The sequence below is a fragment of the Capsicum annuum genome, chromosome 3, assembly GCF_002878395.1.
Source record: "Capsicum annuum cultivar UCD-10X-F1 chromosome 3, UCD10Xv1.1, whole genome shotgun sequence".
Taxonomy (NCBI): domain Eukaryota; kingdom Viridiplantae; phylum Streptophyta; class Magnoliopsida; order Solanales; family Solanaceae; genus Capsicum; species Capsicum annuum.
In genome coordinates, this window is record NC_061113.1 from 133,308,942 (window position 1) to 133,334,248 (window position 25,307).

A 25,307-nucleotide genomic window follows, 5' to 3' on the forward strand; every position below is an offset into this window, starting at 1 on the left:
TAGATATTATGTGTTTGGTTATGTTTTGTAGAAAACTAGGTTTAGGATGCTAAGTTCATGAAAAAAAATGAAAAATGGTGTTTTTGGTTATTTATTTGATCAATTTTGTGTATTTGTGACACTTTTCCAATTGTACAAGTGTTGGAAGGCCTGACACTTACCTATGTCTAAATGTGAACCACAGGTAGCACATGCGGTATGTATGAGACTAAGGTAAGTGCTAAAATTGAAGATCCAGAGAGTGAAAGACCAAAAAATATGTTGGAAGACCGCATGTAGCACATGCGGACTGCATATGGGCAAAACATGTGTCAGAAGTCCAAAATCCCTAGAGCAGAGTTGCAGGAATTTTACTCTGAGCACATGCGGTGGCCACAAGCACCCGCGCCAGGCCATATGTGCCACATGGGCCCAAGGCCAGGCCGCATGTGGACACATATGTGGTCACCGACCCTGTTTTGTCCTTTTTCATTCGGGATTTGATTTTAGGGTTTTCTTATGTACAATAAATATCCCTTATGAGTTTTTTAGTAGAAGTTACGCACTCTTGATACTTACAAACATATTTTGATTCCAAGATTTGATTTTGGTCTTGAAATTCTCTTGTATTGATTTTTGTTGATTAATTCAATTAGGGTTTTGAGTTCTTACTTGTGATTATTGTTATTTCATCTTATGTTTTCTATCATGAATGTTGTAGATTACTTTACAAGCATGAGAGGCTAGAAACCCTTAGCTAGGGTTATGAAAACTCTAGCGGATTGACAAAGTAGGGAATGTGCTATTGTTGTTTTGAACCTATACTCATGCATGCTTTGTATTATCTTCACTTTAATAGATATCTTAGAGGTTGCAAACTTTAGGATCCAGCATAGATTATTGATAATTACTCAAAAATTGGAGTAGTGACTAGGAAAAGATAACTACAATAGTAATTTGAAGTTTAGCTGTCGATCCATGCTACTAGGTATTATCTAAGTAAGATGGTTAGCTTTCATCTAATAACTAGAGACTCAAAAGGTAATAATTAACTGAGATCAAGATAAGGGTTAGTAAGGCGACATCCTAAGACTTAAAAGGTAAAGGGTGAAATCCATCTGCTCGTCCAAAAGACTGTAGATGGTACATAACTTATCAGATTCTGCATGCAAGGTATTGGGTTGGTTCAATAAAGCAGGATAAGCCTATGGAATTGAGAAGCAAGGGGGAACATAATCCTATTGTACACCTACGACTGATTACAACAGAAGTTGATATTCTCTACTTATTCGATATTGCTACTCAACCCCCCTACTTTTACCGTTCATCCCGTTGATTACAACAGCTGAGAGCTACAATTCCACGTATTCTCTTAGGATTTGACCCCAACCTTTGTTGGGTTACTATATTTGGCAGAGACTATATAATCTTTAAAGTGAATATGTAGCTTGGGTGTTACCAATTTTTGGCACCATTGTCCGGGAATACGGTATTGACTTGTGAATTAAAGTTGTTTGTAGTTTTCGGGTTTTTCTTTTTGTCGTTATTTTTAGTTGGTAGACACTGGTGTATGCCTAACATACGGATTTGAGGCAATTCCTTACTCCTAGTGAATCTGAATCCAAAGAGGATCCTGTAAACACCTATAAGGATGATGGAACGAAAAAAAGATAAAATTTCTAAAGGGGTTCGTGATGATGTGCCTCTTCCTCCTCCCAAAGGAGTTTAGGATATTGCTGATCAGCAGATGGGTGTTCTTCAGAACAAGCCACTAATAAGAGGAGGGCAATAGAAGAAGCTTAACGGATATCTAGGGAGGCAGAGCTAGCTGAGCAGAGACAAAAAGCAGACCACCGAGCAACACTTGGTAGAAATTAAAACAAAGCTAGAGGAGTCTGTCCTCAAGTGATCCCAGTATATCAGTATGTGCAAACGTATGAAAATGATGAATAAGATCTAGGATACATTGAGCCAGTAAAGACTGGAGTTATTATCTCTCCTGTTTTACCTCCAAGAATTTAGTTTGGCATAACAAGTGCAACGGTCCAGCTCCTAAACTTGAAAACTGTATTTGTGGGATTACTTATAGATGATGCAAATATGCACCTTGTGAATTTCACTAGGATCTGCAGTTCATATACCATTCCAGTGGTGAATTAGAAAGCGCTTAGACTGAGATTTTTCCCCTTCTCACTTACAAGATAAGCATCGTTATGGCTAAGGAAACTGCCAAAAGGATCTATCACTACATGAAATACGTTGCACAAGCAATTCTTGAACCAGTTCTTTCCTCCATCCAGGATGTTGCAGCTTAAGGAAAAGATCTATAATTTCAGGCAGCTGTAATCAAAATCTATGTACAAGGCATGGTTTAGGTTCAAGAAGAAGCTGAGTATGGTGCCCAACCACTGGATGTCAGGGATGAGCTTGTTTGAGATATTTTACAGAGCCTTAACCATCAGTTCCAGAGCCATGGAATACACTATCAGTTGGAGCACCAGTTCGAACAGATGTCAGCAACACTGAACCAGAGGAAGCCAGGCACCTTTTTGAGCAACACTATGCAAAATATGAAAAACAATGATCATATTCTTTCCATTACCACAAGGAGTGGTATGACTACTGTGGACCCCTCATTACCTGCTGCGGAAGCACCAAGCGTGATGAGTCCTTTATTGATGAGACACCTGTTATAGAAATAAAAAAGGTAATAAATGATAATGATAAAGTTGGTAAGGAAGGAGGTAAGGGTTCAGTTGTTGAGCAGGAAATAAAATGAATTCCAAGACCACCCCCACTATTTCCTCAGTAATTGAAGTAGAAATAAGAGGAAGGAAAATTCAAGAAATTCATTGAGATACTGAAAGAGTTGATCTTGAATATTCCTCTTTTTTAGGCATTGGAGCATATGCCTTGATATTCCAGGTTTATAAAGCAATTGGTTACAAGGAAAAAAGGAGCTATGATTAAGGATGTTGATAGCTTGAACCACTGTAATGCAGTCACTACTAGGTCTCTGCCAAGAAAAATGGTGATCCCAAAGCATTCACTATACCATACACTATTAGGTCATCCCGATTTTTCAGAGCCTTATATGACTTAGGAACCATCATAAATTTGATGTCACTGACTGTATTCAAGCAAACTTGAGCCATCCTGAACTGACTATAATGCATCTATTGATGGCAGACCGCACGGTGAAGAAACCTGTGGGCATTTTATTTTATGTGATTATGAGAGTTGATAACTTCATCTTTCCATCTGACGTTGTTATTTTGGACTGTGAGGTTGACACCGAGATGCCCACCATATTGGAGAGACCATTTACGGTCACAGGTAAAGCGATGGTTGACATAGAAAAGGAAGAGCTAAAGTTTAGAGTCAATGTTGAGGAGGCCACATTCAACATCCAAAAATTAATAAAGTAGCCAACCGACATGAGGGTAGTGTCGGTGATAGACTATATTGATGAACCTTGGAGGATAATCTTATGGGTATCTGAGTAACCAACACAACCACATCGTGCCGTGATGTTAAATCAAGCATTGAGGGAAGGCAACCCACTATTTTAGTGTTCATCTTTTTGTTGTAAGTTAATAGTTATATGGTAAGATGGATACATGCATCAATTTCTAGTCAAGGGCACTATGTGACCAACCCATCATGGTCACGAGTCCCACACGGGTCGAGTAAAGTGAGCATTACATTGAATCGATTAAAATTTTAACGATGAGAATGAAAAGTTGCGAGCTTTGGTACATAATCATACTTTTAGGACCGTAAACTCAAGTTACAGGACCATAAGTAGCTGGGAACACATCCATATACCAATTCAAGAATGCAGGAAAGCGGGCCAAAGATTTTGGCCCACGTGCACCCTGTCACATGCGCCCCGTGGCAGGCTGCATGTGGCAAGGTGCATGTGGGTGCCGCAGGTAGCTTAAATGTGGGCCCAAATTTAAATTAAAATTTTGGTCCTATCAATATATGATTAAGACCTAAATCCCCCCCCCCCCCCATATTTAAACACTTTTAGCCTCATTCCAATTCATTTAAATCCTAAAAACCTCATTTTTCTCTTTAAATTCAAACTTTTCTCTCAAATCATAAACTAATCCTAAACTTAAATAAAGGCTAAATTGAAACTTGTTTAAGGTACCAACTTGTCCCAACAAACTAAAAACAAGTTTCAACTTGGATTTTGCTTGATTCCTTTATTGTTCACTTTCAGATTATCATAAAAGAGGTAACTTTCTCTACTCCTAATGGTTATGTATTGATTTATTTATTGAATAAACAAGTTGATATGTGTATTTTCATGAAAAATATATAGAATTTATTATGCTTTTATGTAGGAGCCTTGAAGTAGCCTAAAATCTTAGTGTGGGGCCTTGTTTTGAATTAAAATCTAAAGGTAGGCCCTAAGCAGAAGTGGAACTTGAACAAGTAGAGTAATCCCAAAGTTTGGACATGTAGTTTGCAATGAAAATCATGATTCTTGATATAGGTGTGCATATTGGACTTGTTGGGACTTCAAATAAGTTATAGGAGTGTGAAAATTGAGGAAAAATTCTAACTTTTTGAATTTTGAGTTTTCTTCAACTTTTATAGTCCCTCATTTTTGTTGGAAACTATTGACTAGTTTTTGAGTTACATATAGCACCAAAAGCTACTAAGAAGAAGAAGGTAGATACCTTAAAGAAACGGGATGAGTCCCTCGAGCCTAGTGGTTCGGTGGAGAAGTACCAAATAGCACGACTTAGAGATGCTGCAGAGAGGGTGACACACAGAGTTACTAGAGGACAGATACGCTAGGTAGTCGATATGAGTTTATTGGACACTATGGGACAAACGCTGCCTAAGCATTCACAATGGGGAAGATGACCATTCTTTACTCATCCTAGGTCTCGGGTTGAGGCTACTCAGATTGTCCAAATTACACTGAAACGTGTAACCCAACCGAGAATAAAGTTAGCACGGAGATCACCTCCATATTCTCCTCCACCAAGGGATCATGATGATGAGGATGAGGCAGATTCTGAGATAGATCCATAGAGAGTAGCTAAGGACCCCCAATCTAAGGAAGGGTTTCAAGATTCATCCGAGCTACAGAACAAGAGGAGTTATTAACAGTACCCCAATCTGAGGAGGGTACCATCATTCATCTACAGCAGTCAAATGTACCCAGTCAAATGTACCCTAGTCTGAAGATAATATATAGCAGGTTTCCTATGAGATGCCCATTCCAGATGAGGGCACATTGGTACAGCAGGGACAGAGTCCCACTCTCACACATGCCTCGAAGGCACCTCTTGAGGAGAAAAATCTGAGGCGGTGTATGGAGGAGATGCAAATTATACATGATATAAACAGTGCAATTTAGGAGGTCGGCAAGCCATAGAGGCTTATTTATGGGGGGCGAAGGATTAATCTATCTGGGTTGAGTCGAATACCACAGTTACGGGCTTTCTTTGATCATTATCAGTTAGAGTATATGACTAGACCACTCGATTTTTACAACTCAATTATGGTGCGAGATTTTTATGCATCATACCATACTACAGTAGTTCTTTTGATGCACAGATCTCCAGGCCTGATGAGACACATGGAGAAGTCATAGCTTGATCAAACCCTTGTGAGAGTGATCAGGGTTAATCATTCAGCAGAGACTACTCATTGGGTTATTTTTGTTCTAGATTATATCACTCCCACATCCACAATAAAGTGTAACTACAGACTGAGAGTCGCATGTGATAGACACAGTATACGGGAGTTTGAGCATAGATAAGAGAGAGTTGAGATAGATAGGTGGATAACCAGCTATATTTTACCTTTGGGTGATGATACCCCATGGATCGAGGGTCATGGTGTGATAAAGAAGGGTTCATTTACCTTTGATGCCATATTTTGATGGTTGCTCATTTGATATCAACTATTCCCTACTACTTCAGATGATGTGTTGATTTGGGAGAGAGCAACTCTAGTTGCTAGTATGATGGTTGAGTATGTTGTTGATTTTGCAGCCATACTCTGGCATAAGATTCATGATAGAGCATTTGGGGAGACGGCGAATTTGCAATTTTCTTAACCGATTCAAAGATTATGTGATGAGGCCGGTGTACTTGAGATATAGGGAGTAGATGAGAGAGAGTGTGTGACGACCACTACACAAATGAAGAGTATGAAGGATCTGGTATATCTATACCTTTCCAGGAGAGATAGTAAGCCTGTCACAATACCGCGAGCCCAGATTGAGGGTCCATTAGTTTCCACAGAGTCTGGTGATGTAGATGGAGGCCATGTGGGAGTTAGTGTTTCTTGATATACGGGAGCAGAGTCCCTAGACTTGAGTACTTAGGGCGAGGAGACACCAGCCACTTCCTCATCAGCCCCGGCTTTGACCTCAAAGCCAGTTGTTGTATTTTCAGAGCCCACTCGCCCATCCACTACAGTTCTTATTACAGGTATGATTACTATATCTCAAGAGTTCTTGTAAAGCTTAGTGGACATTCAGAGGGCCATTGATGCTCGATTGTGGGTTGTTGAGAATGAGATGACTACTTTTTATGAGCAGATACATTAAGGGGTTCAGACTAGATTCAAGATGGCAGAGTTTAAATAAGAGGTCGTGCAAAGTGTTTCCCTGTATAAGCTACGTGTTGATTTGCAGGCACATCTTGATAAGTTTAACAGATGAGTTATACCTCAATTTATAAAGATAGAGATATCGAATCTAGCTTAGGAGGAGATAGATATGTTACGAGCAGAGGTATGCTTTCTAACAGAGAGCCATGTGGAAGCCATTCCTTCAATCATACCCCAGTGGTTCAGATATTACCCCCACGCGCACCCAAATATTTTGATTTTTTCACGGAGGATAAGGAGGAGGTCCTAGTAGTTGGGGCTAAGAGAGGTCACATGAGAGACCTGCAGGATCTAGATATGTCATATGACCAAGCCATTAAAAACGCCAAACATAATTCGATGGATTCTACATTTGTTGAGAGGTAGAGGCTTGCAGAGATAGCAGCGGGTGTATTTTTTTATAGTGCACTGCCACCTCCACCACCTCTACCAGTTGATATGCCCCCATCTGGGTATGCTCATGACACGAACGCTTAGTGCGTCCCAGGTATGTCCTCATTCCTTTTGTTTTATATTATTTTAGTGCATTGAGGATAATGCATAATTTCTAGTTGGTGCAGGGTATACCATAGCCACCATAGATTTTTGTTGTCGTGCTTCTTTCGTATAGTTGTAGAATAAGCATGTTTAGATTAAAATTTATGTCGTATTGTATTTTGTTTTGTATTGTGTTGTGTTTTATTTTTGTAATTAAGAGATTTTTAAGTATTTAGAGCAGTTGTCATGTTCTTTTATTAGTTTTTGAGAAAAATGATACCCCCCTAAAATTGTGTTTTAGAACCGTGTGAATATATATATGTGTGAACATTATGGATCTTTTTATCGCATTAGGATTAGGAATATGATAATCACTTGCTAAGAGTTGCATGAACCAGATAAGTAGTAACTTGTAATAGTGACTCTATGCCATGTGTGTGAGATGCTACTTAGTTCCCTTTGTGTGTTGAATTCAGAACTTGTCTGGTTAGTCTTATCTAGGCTGAAGGATAGTCGGTTAGGAAAGAATCATAGGTCATTTTATATTTTAGTCCACTTTTAGCCTAAATGACCTTCTCAATGTGAAATAGTAACCCTTGATCCCTGTTTTGAGCTTTATAGACTATTTTTCTTGTTTCACCTGTCACCTTCCTATTTGTGTTGCAATAACCTATTTTGGTTCATTCCTTCTTGAACATTGTGCACCTCAACTCAGGTAAATCGCATAAGTTGAGGGCGGTTATCATAGGGATGTATGATGTAAAGTGGGTATGTAGAAAAGTAAATAAGAGAAAAAGTGAGTAGGGCTGGGTGTGGTAACAAAAGAAAAAGAAGAAAAAGAAAAAGAAAGAAAAAAAGAATTGTGAAAAAGAGAATAAAAGTCCACACTCAACCTGAATATGCAATAAAGAATAAAAACAGATAAAGAAGGGTGGAATAAAAAGAAAATTGGCTAATAAGTAAGACCCCAAGGTTATTGCAGTGTCAAGGAGGCTTAGTCACTTGATATGTACATATGTACCATACCAGCCCCCCAAACCTACATTACAAGTCGAGAAAAGTCCTATAGTGATCCTAACTTGATAGTCTGTAAACTAAGGTAAAGAAAATAAAGGCAAGCTTATGGTATTTGATATAAATTGATTGGAACTTCTTTTCTAAGTCTAAGTGTCTCTTGACTGTCCCTACATTGACATGCATTATTTCATATGAGTGAGTGGGACATCTTTGTTGTGAGGGTACATGTGTCATATTGCTAGTTCTCTACGTGTTTGGGTAGTGTAACTTGTATATATGCACGGTTGTTTGTTGCTAATTTAATGACATACCTTGATCCCATTGTGTCACATTGTTGTACTTCATGTTTATACACAAAGTGGTTTTGAAAAATTGAGATAGGAGAGGTTTTTGTGATTTGAGCTTAAAATGTTGATTAACTGCCTTGAATAGCTCAGAATCTCCTAGTTAAACGTCATGTTTTGCTTTATTGTGTTTTGTTGTCTAAGGACATACAAATATTTTAAGTTGAGGGCGTTCATGTGCTATAGAAATATAGTACTTTCGATGGTTAACACTATGAAAAAATGCAAGTTTCCTAGGTTGTTTTGTTAGATATGGTGCATTTTGAGTCTGTTTTGCAAGAAACTAGGTTTTGGATGCTAAGTTCGTGAAAAAAAATGAAAAATGGAGTTTTTGGCTACTTATTTGATAAATTTTAGGTGTTCGTGACACTTTTTGGATTGTACGTGACCAAAGCATGATATGAAAGTAAGATTTGAAGCTTGGTTGCAAGTGTTGGTAGGCATGGCACTTACCTATGTCTACATATGGACCACATATAGCAATGTGGTCTGTATGAGACTAAGGTAAGTGCTGGAATTGAAGATCTAGAGAGTGAAAGAGCTGAAGAACTTCCGGCACCTACCTATGGCGACATGTGAACCACATGTAGCACATGTGGACCATATGTGGGAAAAGCATGTGTCAAAAGTCAAAAATCCCGAGAGCAGAGTTACAGGATTTTTTGTCTGAGCACATGCGGTTGCTATATGCGCCCAGCCTCAGGCCGCATGTGCCACATGCGCCCAAGGCCAGGTTGCATGTGGACTGCACAAGTGGTCACCAACCTTTTTTGGTCTTTTTTTGTTCGGGCCTTGATTTTAGGGTTTTCTTATGTACTATAAAAACCCCTTACGTGTTTTTTAGTAGAAGTTACGCACTCTTGATACTTACAAACATATTTTGATTGCAAGATTTGATTTTGGACTTGGAATTTTTTTGTATTGATTTCGATTGATTAATTCAGTTATGCTTTTGGGTTTTTACTTGTGATTATTGTGATTTCATCTTATGCTTTCAGTCATGAATGTTATTGATTACTTCAAAGCATAAGCGGCTAAAAACTCTTAGCTAAGGTTGTGGAAACCCTAGTGGATTAACGAAGTAGGGAAAGTGCTATTGTTGTTCTGAACTAATACCTATGCATGAATTGAATTATCTTCACTTTAATAGTTATCTTAGCGGTTGCAAATGTTAGGATCCCGACTAGATTATTTCTACTTACTCCAAAAGAGGAGTAGCGACTAGGAAAAGATAATTACAAAGTAATTTGAAGTTTAGTTGTCGATCCACGCTACTAGAAATTATCTAAGTAAGATGGTTAGCTTTCATATAATAACTAGAGACTCAAAAGGTAAATAGTAAACTGGGATGAATATAAAGGTTAGTAAGGCGGCATCCTGAGACAAAAAAGGTAAAGGGTGAAATCATCTACTCGTCCAAAAGACTGTAAATGGTATATAACTTATTAGATTCTACATGCAAGGTATTAGGTTGGTTCAATAAAGCACGATAAGCCTACGGAGTTGAGAAGTCAAGGGGAACACAATTCAAGTGTTCACCTACGATTGATTACAACCGAAGTTGATATTCGCCACTTGTTCGATATTGCTACTCAAATCCCCCCATTTACTTTTCCAGTTCTGTCTGTTGATTACAACAGCTGAGAGCTACAATTCCACATGTTCCCTTGGAATTTGACCCCAACCTTTATTAGGTTACTATATTTGGCAGCGACAACATAATCTTCAAAGTAAAGGTGTAGCTTAGGCGTTACCATACATCTTGAGATTTTCTGTGTCTTCATTTTTAACTACTGAGGTGGTCAGATTATCATCGGGAACCAATTATATTGATGAAAACATAATGATAATTGCAAAGTGCAATCCAATACAACGAGGGGTCCCTACACAAACATTATGAGCCCCACACCCATGATACGACATGGTAAGATCAGGGGCAGAAGGGTAGCAATGATTTGTAATATAAGTTTATTTATACTTCACCTTTCTTTCACATGTAAAAAAGATAAACACATATTCGAAGACAGTTGCTATTCGTTTTTCTTCCAACAGAATGTATATTCGATTAGAAGAGAAGTATATATATATATATATATGTAATTAGATAAAGAGAGAAACAATGAGACCCAAGATTAGAGTGCTTAGGATATGATAGATGTGTTAAATCTTTTAGTCCAAATCATCAAAAAGTAAAACAGAAGTATTCAAACAAATAGAGAGTTGAACGAAAGGTGAAGACAAAATCTCTAAAGCCGAAAAAACCTAACAAACCTCATCGTCATCGTCATCATCTCCCTGATCTTCTTTCTTCTTCTTGAGATGGGTTGTGCCTCCCTCCTTGCTGATAGGTAAATTCATTACTCCGAATAGTGTCTCCACATTAACATGACCTTTCATTGTGTAGCCAGTACCTCTTACACAGAGCATGTCCCAAAGAGCAGAACCAAAGTCCTTGGGTCTGAAGGTAATAGGAAGATCTAGGTAGCTGATTCTATTTTTCCCAATCTTGGCAGATTTCTCGAGGTCATCACCACCAATGTTGACATCAGACAACCAAACATCATAATCAAGTCCATTAAGTGCCAGGTCAAAGTCATTCTTGTTTTCTAACCTCAATTTAAGAACATCAATTGTTTCTTCGAAAGAGAATTTCTTAAAATAGATCTTCTCAAGATCAATATCCGGTTTGTGAGGTACAAGAATCTCTCCCTTTTTCTCAAGAGATAGAGTCGGCCTACCAAAAACAGGTATATCAACTATGAGGTCTACCTTGATCCTATAAGGAATGATGTTTCCAGGCTTTATATCACGATACGTGTTTTTTATGTCATCATATAATAAACCAAACTAATAGGTATTTCGACAGTTTCTGAACCATTCGCATGGATTGTTCCAGCATCAGGGATCAATCCAGACATCAATTTCCTTCCATCACTCTCGATCAAGTAATTTATGTCGATGAGAGGGATTGGAATGGGGTTTGGATTCTTCACTAACACCTCTGCTATTATTTCAGCCTTTTTAAGATTGATGTGAGGGATGTGAACTGCAGATACTTCTGCAGTTGGTTTTCCAGGTCCTACTTTTCCTTCAATTTTCTCACCAATATCTTCGATGAAGTCCTTAACTTTCTCAATAAATCCGCTGGAGCACTCAGAGGAGTGTCGGAATTTTAGTTATTGTAGACGTTTTAAGGTAGAGGAGGTTAGAAAGGATGTTCGCAGGATGCGAAGGGGTAGGGCGACGGGGCCTGATGAGATATCGGTGGATTTTTGAAAGTTTTCTGGCAAGGCTGGTTTAATGTGGTTGACTGAATTGTTTAACAAAATTTTCAAGACGGCGAAAATGCCCATGGCTTGGAGGTGGAGTACTATGATCCCTCTTTATAAGAACAAGGGTGATATTCAGAGTTGCAATAACTATAGGGGTATTAAGTTATTGAGTCACTCTATGAAGATTTGGGAGAGAGTGGTCGACATGAGGCTGAGATGGATAGTGTCTATTTCGGAGAACCATTTTGAATTTATGCCTGGCCGCTCACGACGGAGGCAATTCACTTGGTACGGAGGCTGGTGGAACAGTATAGGGAAAGGAAGAAGGACCTGTACATGGTGTTTATCGACTTGAAGAAGGCATAAGACAAAATCGTGTCCCGGTGGCATATATCAGAGCAATTAAGGACATGTATGATGGAGCTAAAACTCAGGTGAGGACGACGGGAGGAGACTCAAAGCATTTCACTGTCTTGACAGGATTGCATCAGGGATCTACTCTTAGTCCTTTTTTGTTTGCTTTGGTGATGGATGTGTTGACTCGGCATATTCAAAGAGAGGTGCCTTGGTGTATGCTTTTTGCAGATAATGTAGTTTTGATTGATGAGACGCGGAGGAAGGGTGAATGATAAATTAGAGGTATGGAGACAAACTCTTGAGTCTAAAGGGTTCAGGTTGAGTAGGAGTAAGACAGAGTATTTGGAATGCAAGTTTAATGACGTGAGGCTGGAGAATGAGGTGGTAGTAAAGTTGAAATCACAGGTGGTATGTAAGAGGGATAGTTTCAAGTATCTCGGGGCCGTGATTCAGGGTAACGGTGAGATTGATGAGGATGTCTCGCACCGTATTGGGGCAGGATGGATGAAGTGGAAGCTCGCTTCGGAGGTGTTGTGTGATAAGAAGGTGTCGCCCAAGCTTAAAGGCTAATTCTACAGGGTGGTAGTCCGTTCGGCCATGTTGTATGGAGCGAAGTGTTGTCCAGTTAAGAACTCTCACATTCATAAAAATGAAGGTGGCGGAAATGCGGATGTTGCGTTGGATGTGTGGGCTGACTAGGGGGGATAGAGTTCGGAATGAGACTATCAGGGAGAAGGTTGGAGTGACTCCAGTGGAGAATAAGATGCGGGAAGTCCGATTAAGATAGTTCGGACACGTGATGAGGAGGGGCATGGATGTCCCGGTTCGTAGGTGTGAGAGACTAGCTTTGGATGATTTTAGGCGGGGTAGGGGTAGGCCGAAGAAGTACTGGGGAGAGGTGATTAGGCGGAACATGGAGCAGTTACAGCTCACTGAGGACATGACCCAAGATAGAAAGATCTGGAGGACGTGAATTAGGGCAGAAGGCTAGGGTCAGTTTGGGTCGCTAGTGTAGGGAATTACTTGGTAGGGGTATTATTCTTATTATAATACCTTGTTTCATGCTTTATTACGAATCTGTTTACTTTTCTCTGTTTTCTATTACTTGTGGGTATCGTATTTATGTTATGTCATCTTGTTCCATGCTTTACTATGTATTTGTGTAGTATTTCGTGTCTCGAGTCGGGGGTCTATCGGAAACAACTTTTCTACTTCTTTAGAGGTAGAGGTATGAATTGCGTACACCTTATCCTCCCCAGACCTCACTATGTGGGAATACACTGGGTTTGTTGTTGTTGTTGTCTTTGTTTCAAAAAGACCTTCCAACTTTTTCCTCGTCTTTTTTATCGTCTTTGTCTTTGTTCCGGAAAGACCTTCCAACTTTATCCGGAGATAACATAGCTTAGAAGCTACAAAATAGATGTTCAACGACTCAGATAGCAGATTGACCTATTCTTTTGAAAATGCAACCTCACTAGCAATAAACTAATGAATGTATAGATGCGAAAAGACTAGATTTACATAAAGATTAATCGAACAGTTTAATATCCTCCAAAGGCAAAGTTAAACGGATTTAAACAGCAGCATAAGATATTTGAACGTTGAATCATAAACATGCACATCTGAACACCACTACAGTAACGAGAAAGTAAAAAACATTTAGGTCGAGTTGGGAAAAGGAGAATTTGATCAATGCACATCTGAGAGTTGCTTAACCATAAACAACAAAACATTACGATTTTATCCATAGAAAGCACAACACAACAACAACATGCCCAGTCTCACCAATAAAAAAACGAAGAATTACCTGATAAGTTGAATTAAAAACGTTGGAATTGCTGGAAATGCATTATGATGGGAAAATGGAAAGCCATAGTAAGCTAGGAGATCTGAAAACAGAAGGGAGTACGAGGCTCTTGGACTTCCCAACACGTCTTTTTCAGTTACACTCACGTGGTTAATTATAGCGCAGCGCACACTTTATTATTATTGGTATATGTTTAATTCAATTCAAATCTAGTATTCCTTCCGTCTCAAATTACCCATTTCAAATTGAGAGGACATATTGATTAAGAAAAATAATTAATAACAGGACTAGTTTACCATAGTATCCCTATTAAATAATGTTTACGTTTTAATTTAAAGAAAAAATAATTCATGCAAAGGGTAAAATATGAAAAAAAAATAAAAAATTGTCAAGTAAAATAAGAAATCAAATTAGAAAATTTGGGACGAGTAATTTGGAACGGAAGGAGTATCTTCTTGATTCATTTAAAAATAACAATTGAAACTGAGTAATTAGGAAACTAGCAAATACTACTATCCATCATTTTTTAATCTTCTTTTCCTTTCATTGACTAAGCCATACACATAAGTAATCCAAGTTAGAGAACCACTTCAAGAATCCCCAGATAATGGCCAAGGAAAAGCCTAGCAGTTCAGTTCAGATAAAATATTTCACACATACACACTGGAAGAAACTACATTATAGCATCTGTCTCAATCCCTGAAGCTAAACGAAATTCTTTTGTCAAGATTTCCAGCTTATTTTACTATGACTTATTTGCTCTCTGCATTTTTGTCTTGCCACAACAGTTATCCGACTTATTTTGTTTTTGAATAGCGGCCAAACCTTTGTTAGCCGCCTTTCCAAAGTCAACCTAAGGGTTACCTTGGAGAGTACCTAAATTGGCCATCCCGTTTACACCTTAAGTAGATAGCTGCATTTATATTTAGCCAAATCATCTCAGAACACAGGAACTTCATGGCTTGGCAAAAACAACTACTACTACGCCTTGGTCCTAAACAAGTTAGAGAGGTTACATAACTACCCACTTCTTCGTTTAAGCTCATTCATATAGGTTGGTTACAATATTACTTATCAAAATTCCAAGTAACATTAGGATACAATTCAAAATTCTGAAGACATTTCACTTAATAAAGTAAGAGAATTATAAATTTGCTATATGACAGGGACGAAGAAGGAATCACTGAAGCACAATCAAATACAGCCATCGGTTCATATTCTATATTTCAATGACCATCTTCCATTTCCGCATTGAAGCCCCCTTCTTCAAAATGATCTTTGATAATGCCACGGAGATGCTCTAACTGCTCAAACCCTCCTTTGAGCTCTTCCCACTGCAAAGTTACAATCAACAAGGACCGCTTAGTCAAATTGTGATCTGCCTTTTTTTATGTCTACACTCAAAAAGATTTGCATACTTGAGTATGAGTCAATGGACTATGTTCACAAACTGTTAAATGTGTGGAAGAAGGTAAATACAACATCAGACCAACATCTAACGATTGAAGTTGCTCTGGAATCTGAATTGTTTTCCTCGTTTGATTGGAGTACCCTTCTATCAATAATAACACCAAGGGAAGTATGCATAAACCGAAACAGCTCTTGCAAGAAGAGAATGATTTCAATAACTTTTCCCCGTAAAAAGATAGCTGTGATTTTTTTTTTTATATATTTTTCTAAGTTTGCATAACACCCCAGAACTTCTGGGGAGCAACTTGACATGGGTTCATGCAGCTTCGCATGGTCTGATGCTTAGCAAATGGATCTTTCGGCAATAGCTCATAGGTAGCCACTAGTTACTCACCCTTCAAAATAGATAAGACGTCCGAAACATAGATATCAGCGAGCTAGGGTCACCCCAATTGACTCTTAAAGCTGTTCGTCTGATATATGAAGGGAATCAGGGGACAAACCGGGAAAATAGACATGGAGGCTTGCTATCATAGTATCACTTGGTTGATCTTTTTTTGTGAAGAAAGAGGGTGAAATATAATGCTAAATCCAGACCCTTTCCCTGCACACTTAGTTTGTGTCACACTTATCAATTTGTCTGTCTATTATTCTTTGACATTAAGTTGCTAATTAAGTGATGAATGACGGTGGAAAACATTGATTCCAGGGGAGTGAGTGAACCTAATGTAGGATGGAAATCGTTCAGTGTTTCCCATGTTGCACTAGTTTTCTCCCTCTTTTGCGGCAGGAAGCAGAAGGTTAGAAGTAGTTCACAAAAACGTCTCTCATTCAGCTTTACTAGGATAAGAATGCCAACAACCTACAATCAGATATTACTGATCAAAAGTGAAATATGCCAAAACTTACTTCCTGATGAGGGACAGATAAGAGTTTCCAACCAGCAGCAGTGATAGATCTCCGCTTTAGCATTGTATGTCCCAAGGGGGATGCTACAAGGAGGCAATAATGTCATTACCAATTTGAGAAAATATTACTTTTTAATATTTTGGGAGACTAATGATAAAGAAAATCATGATACTAACAGGTCTGTAGATGATAATGAATTAATCAGAAGCTATAAACACCTGAGTTCCTAGAGAAATGAGTAGGACCGTCTATCTCAAGAGCAACTCTTTTGTCAATGACTGCTGCGTCCAGAGTATAACCATCCACGGCATATTCTCTTACCCAATCTAGCCCAGTGCTGACAAGAAGGCGAGCAACCTCCTTCTGAAATGAGGAAGTAACCTTCTGATTGAACCGTTTTGTCTTTCCAGCACTGGAAATTTTTTCCTCCAGTTCACCTTTCAGGGATAAGTCAAGATGTGAGTACTCTAGCTTGAGACATTGGTTCACAAGATGAACTTGGGAAGCAAAAATAATGTCTTCTCTATACTGCTCAGATATCCGTTGCTCTTCAAAAAAGCTGAGAGTGTTCCATACATTGGCGAAGAAAACTCGATCCATCTGCCCAAGAACAGCATAAGACCATGATATATTCCCTAGCTGATCTCTATTAAAACTTAGCACGGGATAGTTAATTTCTCCAAACTCAACATCTGCAGTACCATTTGGTGTTCTTTCTTTACCATAAGGTAATTTATCATCATTCAAGCTGCATTTGAATTGATTGACATCACTATAAACATTATCAAGTGCATCAAGCATGGGACCAGCTTGCTCATATAGAGAAGCAAAAGCCCACAAGACTTGAACAATCTCTTGAGGCTGAAAAGTATGAATTATGTCCGAGGCCCTTCTTGCTAATCTTGAAAATAGTTCTGGAGCAGAGTGCTGCATTGACGCAAACGCACCAGCTATATTAGCAACATTTTGTGAATTAAGCGCATCAACCTTAGCCGATGCTACTTCTGCCACTCTGTCCATTTCCGTCAAATAAAGAAGCTCACCACCAACTTTTGACAATGCCCACGCAATATTTGAAACACCTTGTGCTGAGCAATCAGGCAAAGCAGTCATAGCAATGCTTACAAGCATACACATCTCTCTTTGGCGAGCAAATGCCAACCTTCTACTCCTAGTCAGTGAAACTTTCTCCATGTTCTTCGCTATCCTATGCAATGATGTAGCTATATTTAACGGAGAAAGAGGCGAAGGACTAAGCCCTTTCGCAACAGCTGAGACCGTCTCAGCGGTGACTACTAACACTTCTTCAGCTGTCATTGCTTCAACAATTTCTTTATTCAAGCTAATTTCTTTCTTACGATCCGATGGTCCCGCGAACTCGGATAGCCTTTTGACAAATGTTTCCATGGTTTTAGCTTTCTGTCCCTCAAACATACCATCAGCAAACATGCTTACTATCCTTTTAAGATCACCTTTATTGCCTAGAGGAACTTCAACATCCAAATCCAAATCTTCATCATCAGAGTCGAATTCCGAGTCCCCATCAATTTCTTCATCTATGTTTTTCTTTTTATCAACCTTGGATTTGATTTTCTTCTTCTTTTTTTTGGTATCTTTATAACCACTAATCATACTCTTTCTAACAGGAGTCAATCCTCTTGCTTCAATAGACTTAAGAGCAACATTCCTAGCATTCATACACCAGTCCATTGTTTCGGTATTCTTAAGCAATCTAGATTTTATTTTCTTTTTCTTCTTCTCAGGTAAAACATCTCCAGATGAGTTCATCTTTCTGAGGAACTTTGCTTCCCAGTCCACGTTGGCGGGATCCTCGCCCACTTGATTTTTACCATTACTAGAACCACCATCTTCTTCTTCTTCTTCTTCTTCATCAGCCAAAGTCGTAGTTCCCATGGAATTGTGACTTCTCGAAGGAGCTAAGCAACAAGTCTTGTGTAATAGAATATGAAATTTGGTGGATAACTTAATTCTTGGATTACTAGTTAAAAATGGAGCCTTTACAGGATAAAAAAGCAAGCACTTTTTCATTGTGATAAAGGAAGGAGGTATATGGAAGCTAGGGAATGTGTTAACAGCAGCTGTTTCCATGATAATTTTTATCCTACTTACCACACCATCAAATTTTTAAAGTAAAAAAATCAAATGGAAGTGCAAACCCACTTGTAAAAATTGCAAACAAGTATGAAACCCTCTTTACGTAGTTGGAACAAACACAAAGCAACAATCTCACTTTAGACTCCAAATATGAGGGAGAGAGAGAGAGAGGGAACCTACAGAATGATTTGAGAGGTGAGTTGGAAGAGTGGTGGTGCTTCAATCGCCAAGGCCGAAGAAGATAATCCATTAATACGCTGTCATTTGATGTTGGCGGACTGAAACCAATCACCATTTGGGCCAAATAAACAATCCAGTCATTTTTTTATTTTTTTTGCTTTTCATCGGGTGTTAGGACTCCGGTATCCGTATTTAAGCACCGACTAATTCAAATCACACATTGTATGGCCCATTAAAGTGGTTCTTCAACCTTTGATTAAGGGTGAAACAACTCATCTATTGCACCACAACCCACATGTTGTAACAATCCAGTCATTCAGGATAAACTACATAAATGTTACTCTTTTTGAGTGGTTTTCTTCTTTTGTACCTAGTAATAAAAATTCTACAAAATTATTCTTTTTTTATATGTATAGAAAAAACTAGATATCGAGGGCACGAACTCAATATAAATTATTTTTTGACCTCAGTTTATGTGACACAAATAAAATTTAGATAATTAATCACATTTTTAATATATGTTTAGAAATTTTAAGCTGTTAACTATTGTAATTTTTAATATTTTTTATATAATTTTCAAATAATATAGGTTATTCTCTTTGTTCAAATTTCTGTGACATTGATAGTCAATTATATTTTTTAAATAATTTAAAATTTAAATTATCTTAATTTATAATAATTTTTCTTATATTCTTTTTTTTTGGTTTAATTTGTAATTTTATTTATCAATCAATTTAAAATCCACACAAAGATAGACCAACCCATCCAAAAAAATCCAACAACAAAAACTGCTAAAATATGAAAGAAACGGACTGATCCAATGACTGACCCGACCCAAAAATAAACAACATATATAGTGAGTAGGGTTTCTAAATCTGAGCTTAGTGTTAAGCTCCACTCATTTCCGCCTCTTTCATAATGTTAGTTTTAGAGAATCATCAATTTGTTCTACTTTAGTTGTGGGTGCTTAACACCGTGCCTTGGTTGTGTTGGATTGAAGCTTCTTCCAACTTATATGAGTAAGAACCCTCTTTTCTTTTGATGTATGTTGCTTAATCTTGTGGTTTGTCCCTGATTTGATGCTTTCCTTAGTAATTTCTCAGCTGATTTCTCCAGTGTATGGGTGTAAGAAATAGCCACTCTACTCTGTCATATGCTTTCATTATATCCAGCTTCATCACCATGTTTGGAGGCTTTCCCTTTTTCCTAAAATCCTCTATGTCATCTACTGTAACTAGTAAACCTCCACGTTTCTCCTCCTGATTTCTTATCACATTAAAGTCACTACCCACTAACCAAGGTTCTTATATCATACTAGTCGTTTCTCCCATAAATTCCCACAAAACTAATCTCGCATTTTGATTACACTTTGCATACACCAGTGTACCAAAAACAACTACTCCTGTATATTGATTTTCCAGTTTTAATGTGAGTTGTTGTTCTTCATCACTAATGATATTGTACTCCATTATTGAGTCCATAAAATCTCAAATTTTACCTGAAGTATTAATAATTGCATGTTGCATTCCCAGTCTTCTATTATAATCATCAATGTTATGGATTTCCTGGAATGGTTCCATAAGTCCAATGAAACCAAATTGATATCTCCTATGCATTGTTATTAGTCTTGTGAATGCTTTCTGTGTATTAACAGATCTGATATTCTAAATTAAAGCATTTATTTTGATGCAGATTTTGACATGTGACTAATTGTCTGCACTGTGCTTGCTCTTGTATTTCTGCCTTTCCTATGCTACTTTCCATGCCTAGATTTTAATGACTTAATTTGCTTTGGAGACAGGTTTCCTTTAACTATAACCTTATCAATATTATCAACCAATTCTTCAGTATCCAAGTCTTCATTCTTGCTATTCACAATTTCCAACATGTTTCCTACTTCAATTGCTAAAGGTAAAATACCCTTTAGTACCATATCTTGCATCTCAACTTTCTCATTGTCTAACACCACTAACATTTTTGCCTTATTCTGAGACTCTTCTCCATCTTGCCTTTTCTGCTGAACATGTGACTTATGCTTTTCATTATCCTTGCTTTGTTTTGTTGATTTTTCTCCATGTTGTTTATTCTCTCTACTAATGTTGTCCACCTGACATTGTTCCATATTACACTCTTTGTTGGATTGTTTCTCTTCTGCTACTTTTTCTTCTAATTCACCAAAACTCTTATTCGCTCAATCCTTTGTACTTGCCTTCCTATGATTATTGCTGGTATTTCTTGTAGTTCATTGCTGGTATTTCCTGTAGTTCATTCTTTTCTTGATTTAAGACATTAAAAGCATTTTATGTCTCAATTTCCTCTGTCTCTTCATCCACTTCTCCAACTATATGACTATATTTGTCACTTCTATACTTCTTTCTTCTTTATAACCATTGATATTTGTTGCTATCAGCTACTGCACTTCTCACCACTTTCTTCAGCTTCTTTTCAACTTCTTTAATACTATCATTTTTATCTCTTTGCCTTTGTAACTTATCATATATCTCAGGATGAATATTCCAGCAAAATTTCTCATCGTATCCTTGTAAACAACACTCCTTACAGTATTTAGGATTATGAACATATTAAATTTGAATCCACTTGGACTTTATTTCCCCTGTTCTATCATCTTATTCATTGATTTTTACCCTATGAGGTAACTTAGCAATGAAGGCCGCCTCAATCTTCACTCTTGCATAACTTGGCCTCGTGTGATTCTTTGTAGCCATGTCTACCATTAATGGGTTTCCTACTGCAGATGCAATAGAGAAGATAGCTTCCTTAGCAAAATGGTTTGGTGGTAAGTCAGACATTGAAATCCATGCATTGCCTACTGTAGTTTCAATATCTGGTTCAAACCAGGGATGTTATTTGAGTGTTCACATCTACCAAAACATGTTTTTGGCCTTAATGGAATAAGCAGTGGTTGATAATAATTGAACATAGTCTTTCAGCTGATTCAATCTTATCAAAATGTGTCTTGTATCCATCACCCCTTTTGTACAATCTCCTTTTATTCTACATTGAACTAGAATGGATTTTCGTAGTTCAGTAATAACAGGTTTTCCATATGAGAACTTACCAATGATTTCATACTGTAAGTTCTCATATATTATCAAACTCTTCACTTTTGAGGATTTCCATGTAACACTTGGTTCCCTAGGAATCATTATGATGGCTTTTGGAGGAACCCTAGTAGTTTCATACACGTATGTCTTATTCTTCAATAAATCAACATATTTTGGAGCTGCTGAATTCACCTTGCTCTCCCATCTGTTATTCAACTTTGGAGATTCCTCCTAGTAATAGCCATAACGGACGAAAATTAGTCAAAACTTTAGGATCTTTGCATGCACCATTTTTAGGGTTTTTTTTCTTATATTCTACTAATTAGAAGTGACATAGTAAAATTATTATAAAAATACGTATGGAAAAAATTTAAGTGGTCCTATATAAGACGTCAAGTTAATTTAGAAAATTAAGAGTTAATATTTTATTTTTTATTAAATATTATTAATTTTTAATACTTAGATGACATATAATAATTAATTATGGGTGATATAGTAAAATTATAATTGAAGCAGCTGAAGCAATCATGTCATTAATGTCTATTTTGACACACCCCAAAACCAGGCCCTGTCGTATGGGCACCTCAAGCCCACATGAACCAGAGGTCGCCCCGATAACCCATCACAATTACCACATCAATCACAAGGGTTGGGTGAATCCTAACCATATAATAAGATAGCAAAAACAATACTAGAAGTCGTAACTTAACAATGTCTAACTATTTCATAAATATCAACACATTAACCAATATACCCAAGTCCACATGTAACGCCCCGAAAAATGGGTCCTGAAGCGTCACACGGTGCTTGAGGCTATGAGTAGCCCCAAGCTAACCCCTTGATCCATTTTCATTCAGTTCAACACAAATCAACGGGGTTTCCATAAATAACTCTCAAATATCAACAAAATAATCATCATCCAAGAATAAAGGAATTTCAGAAAGATAACAAGATACGACTTATTAGTCAACTCTCAATATCTATACTAGTCTGACAAGCCTCTAAGAAAATCAATAAAACCAGCGAGCCATTGAGACATACCCCAACTAACTCATACTCAGTTATCAAATGTAAATAATTTCGTGAAACTAACATCAGACATCACGTCCTCGGAACATGAGGACTCACCACAACAGAGTATGTAGAACAGTGTGCCCGAAGAATCATTGTCGAACCTGGAACTGAGCACCTGAACCTAAATTCCGAGAAAATACAACCCACATTCGAAGATGTGGGTCAGTACCATGGAAAGAAACCGAGTATATGGAGGTATATGAAGTTGTATTATCATCATCATAAATATTTATAAGAAATATGCAGGATGTATGAAAGACTCACATAACCCGAAGAAAATCATCATAATCATGAGAGGATAAAATAAGTACAATAACACATGTGAGTCAGCATATAATTTGTCAATCATTTTCAGTTCATCAAGAATATCAATTCTCATAATGTAAATATCATTTAAATCTTTCGAAAGAATAACTTTCACAATTCCACTTTTAAATCACTTCATCATTCACCATAGACACAAGGAAACACACACACACACTGGGAGATCCTATAACTGACATAAACCATGTGAGCTAAATGGAGTCCAACGTACAACCCATCTTGGGGAGAGCCGTCCTATCCTTGCCATCGGAGTAGGACTATCGATATCAAATCCACACAAACTAGTGATAACTATAAAAATCAGCCGCAGGCTCACTCCTACGGGGGCACATAGTTCTAGGAAAGTAAGGTCGCTTTATACCTCCCACTCGATGCTAAAGATTTCTCTCAGACTTAGCTCAGATCTTTTCAAAGGCAATCCACAACAAAATAATTTCAGTAATATATAAATATACATCGGGAGCTATCATGCTTCCCATCTATCAAAATCAACCACGTTGTGGATTTCTTTCACACTCGAGTTCAAAACAATTCCATTAAGACCAAAAGGTCCAAACATTCAAAATATCTCAAATACTCAATATCAACGTGCTTATAACACACATTTTCTCAAAAAAACACAATTTCCAATGGGGATTCACGATCCAAATATCAAAATCATGATAAATATCGTTCAAGATTCATGCTTTATAGCTCCACACATGTAAATTCATCTTTCAAAGTCATAAACATCAAAATTTTATAATAATCATCATAAGATATGGGTTCATGCTTCAAATTCGTAAAAATCAAATAAAAATCATGCCTTTGTAAAGAAAATTACTTTTGGGCACAAGAACGAAAGAGAGTTCTTGTTGAAAAACCCCACATACCTTGAATGATGAACTTTAGATCAATACTCATTTTTGAGATGTTAATCGTACCTTTCAATGATGGTTCTTGGATTTCTTGAACTAGGAACTTGGAATCTTGAATAAATTTGCAGAATTAATGGTGAACTTTGGAGGTTCTTGAAGTTGGATGTAGGAGCTTAGGGTTTTCTTTTTGAGGGAATTTGATGAAATATAACATATAATTCTTCTAATAGGCTTTAATACAGGGTTTGGATGGATTTTGGGTGAGGGAGAATGACCAAAACGCCCCTAAAAATCAAATAATTCTCGAATCTATCCTTTGGTGGACTGTTTTGATAGTCTGAAGTAGATCAACCATAACGTTTTACTACGATATTCAAATTGGATGAAATTAATATTATTAGAAAGAGGACTCTCATATATTTCCATTGATATATAGTAGGTCACCCAGATCATTGTGTACGAGGAGTTATGATCGTTTGAAATTGACCCAAAAATTTGCTTTTGATAGGCTGAAGTAGATCGACCATAACTTTTTGCTTCGATAGACAAATTGGATGAAACCAATTTCATTAGAAAGAGGACTCGCAGATCTTTCTGTTGATATATAGTAGATCAATCAGATCATTATGTACAAGGAGTTATGATCATTTAAAGTTGGAGCAAAAATACGCCAGGCCTCAGTACTTTTTCCTGCACGTTTTACTGTTCACTACTATTCACAGTTCGATTAGAATGTTCATAACTCGTCGCTCGGGTGTCCGTTTTGGATTATCCACATATCTTTGGAAAGATTATTCGATACTCTACGCAATGGTGGGTCATAATCTAAGACATTCCTCATGGAAAAATTTATAATTCATTCTAGAAGATAGAACCCAACACGTTTACGCACAAAATTTCATCGAAAAATTTCCCGGGGTATTATATCATCCCCCCCTTGGAAACATTCATCCTCGAATGACGCTAGAAATGCCAAGATTAGATAGGGAATAAAGCATACAGCTGATCATTCGTTAGACTCATCACCACATCGTTTCTCACTCCGAATGCGACATAGAATGCATAAATTCAAGAAACTACAGCTGAACACATAATAAATGACAGCTGAATTGCTGCAACTTTTATCAACAGTACATGATTTAGGAAAGAACGGTACCTTTGGCTTGATCGGAGTTTGCAGAAAATAGGTACGGGTACTTGGATCGCTTATCCGCCTCAGCTTCCCAAGCTGCACCCTCAACAGATTGGTTTCGCCACAACACCTTGATCAAGGGAACTTCTTTGTTCCTTAGTCTTCGGACACTGATATCAAGAATTTCAACAGGAATCTCATCAAAAGAAAGATTTTCTTGAATGTCAGCACTCACAGAGGAATCCACTACCACAACATTGCTAATATGCTTTCTAAGCATGGAGACATGGAATATTTGATGAACAGACGACAACTCAGAAGGCAACTCGACCTCATAAGCTAC

The 25,307-nt window shown here is 37.6% G+C and overlaps 1 protein-coding gene and 1 pseudogene across 1 annotated transcript; both read right to left on the minus strand.

The window, feature by feature from the left end:
- Nucleotides 1-2,430: 2,430 nt before the first annotated feature.
- On the minus strand, nt 2,431-13,490 carry LOC107865259 (annotated as a pseudogene).
- Nucleotides 13,491-14,910: 1,420 nt separating this feature from the next.
- LOC107863596 (RAP domain-containing protein, chloroplastic) lies at nt 14,911-18,670 on the minus strand. The gene is made up of 3 exons (XM_016709592.2): nt 16,436-18,670; nt 16,218-16,300; nt 14,911-15,232 (listed from the first exon to the last, which is right to left on the minus strand). Exons 1-3 carry the CDS (start codon nt 18,324-18,326, stop codon nt 15,125-15,127), a joined length of 2,082 nt encoding a protein of 693 aa, XP_016565078.1. The 5' UTR covers nt 18,327-18,670; the 3' UTR covers nt 14,911-15,124.
- Between the last annotated feature and the right edge of the window lie 6,637 nt (nt 18,671-25,307).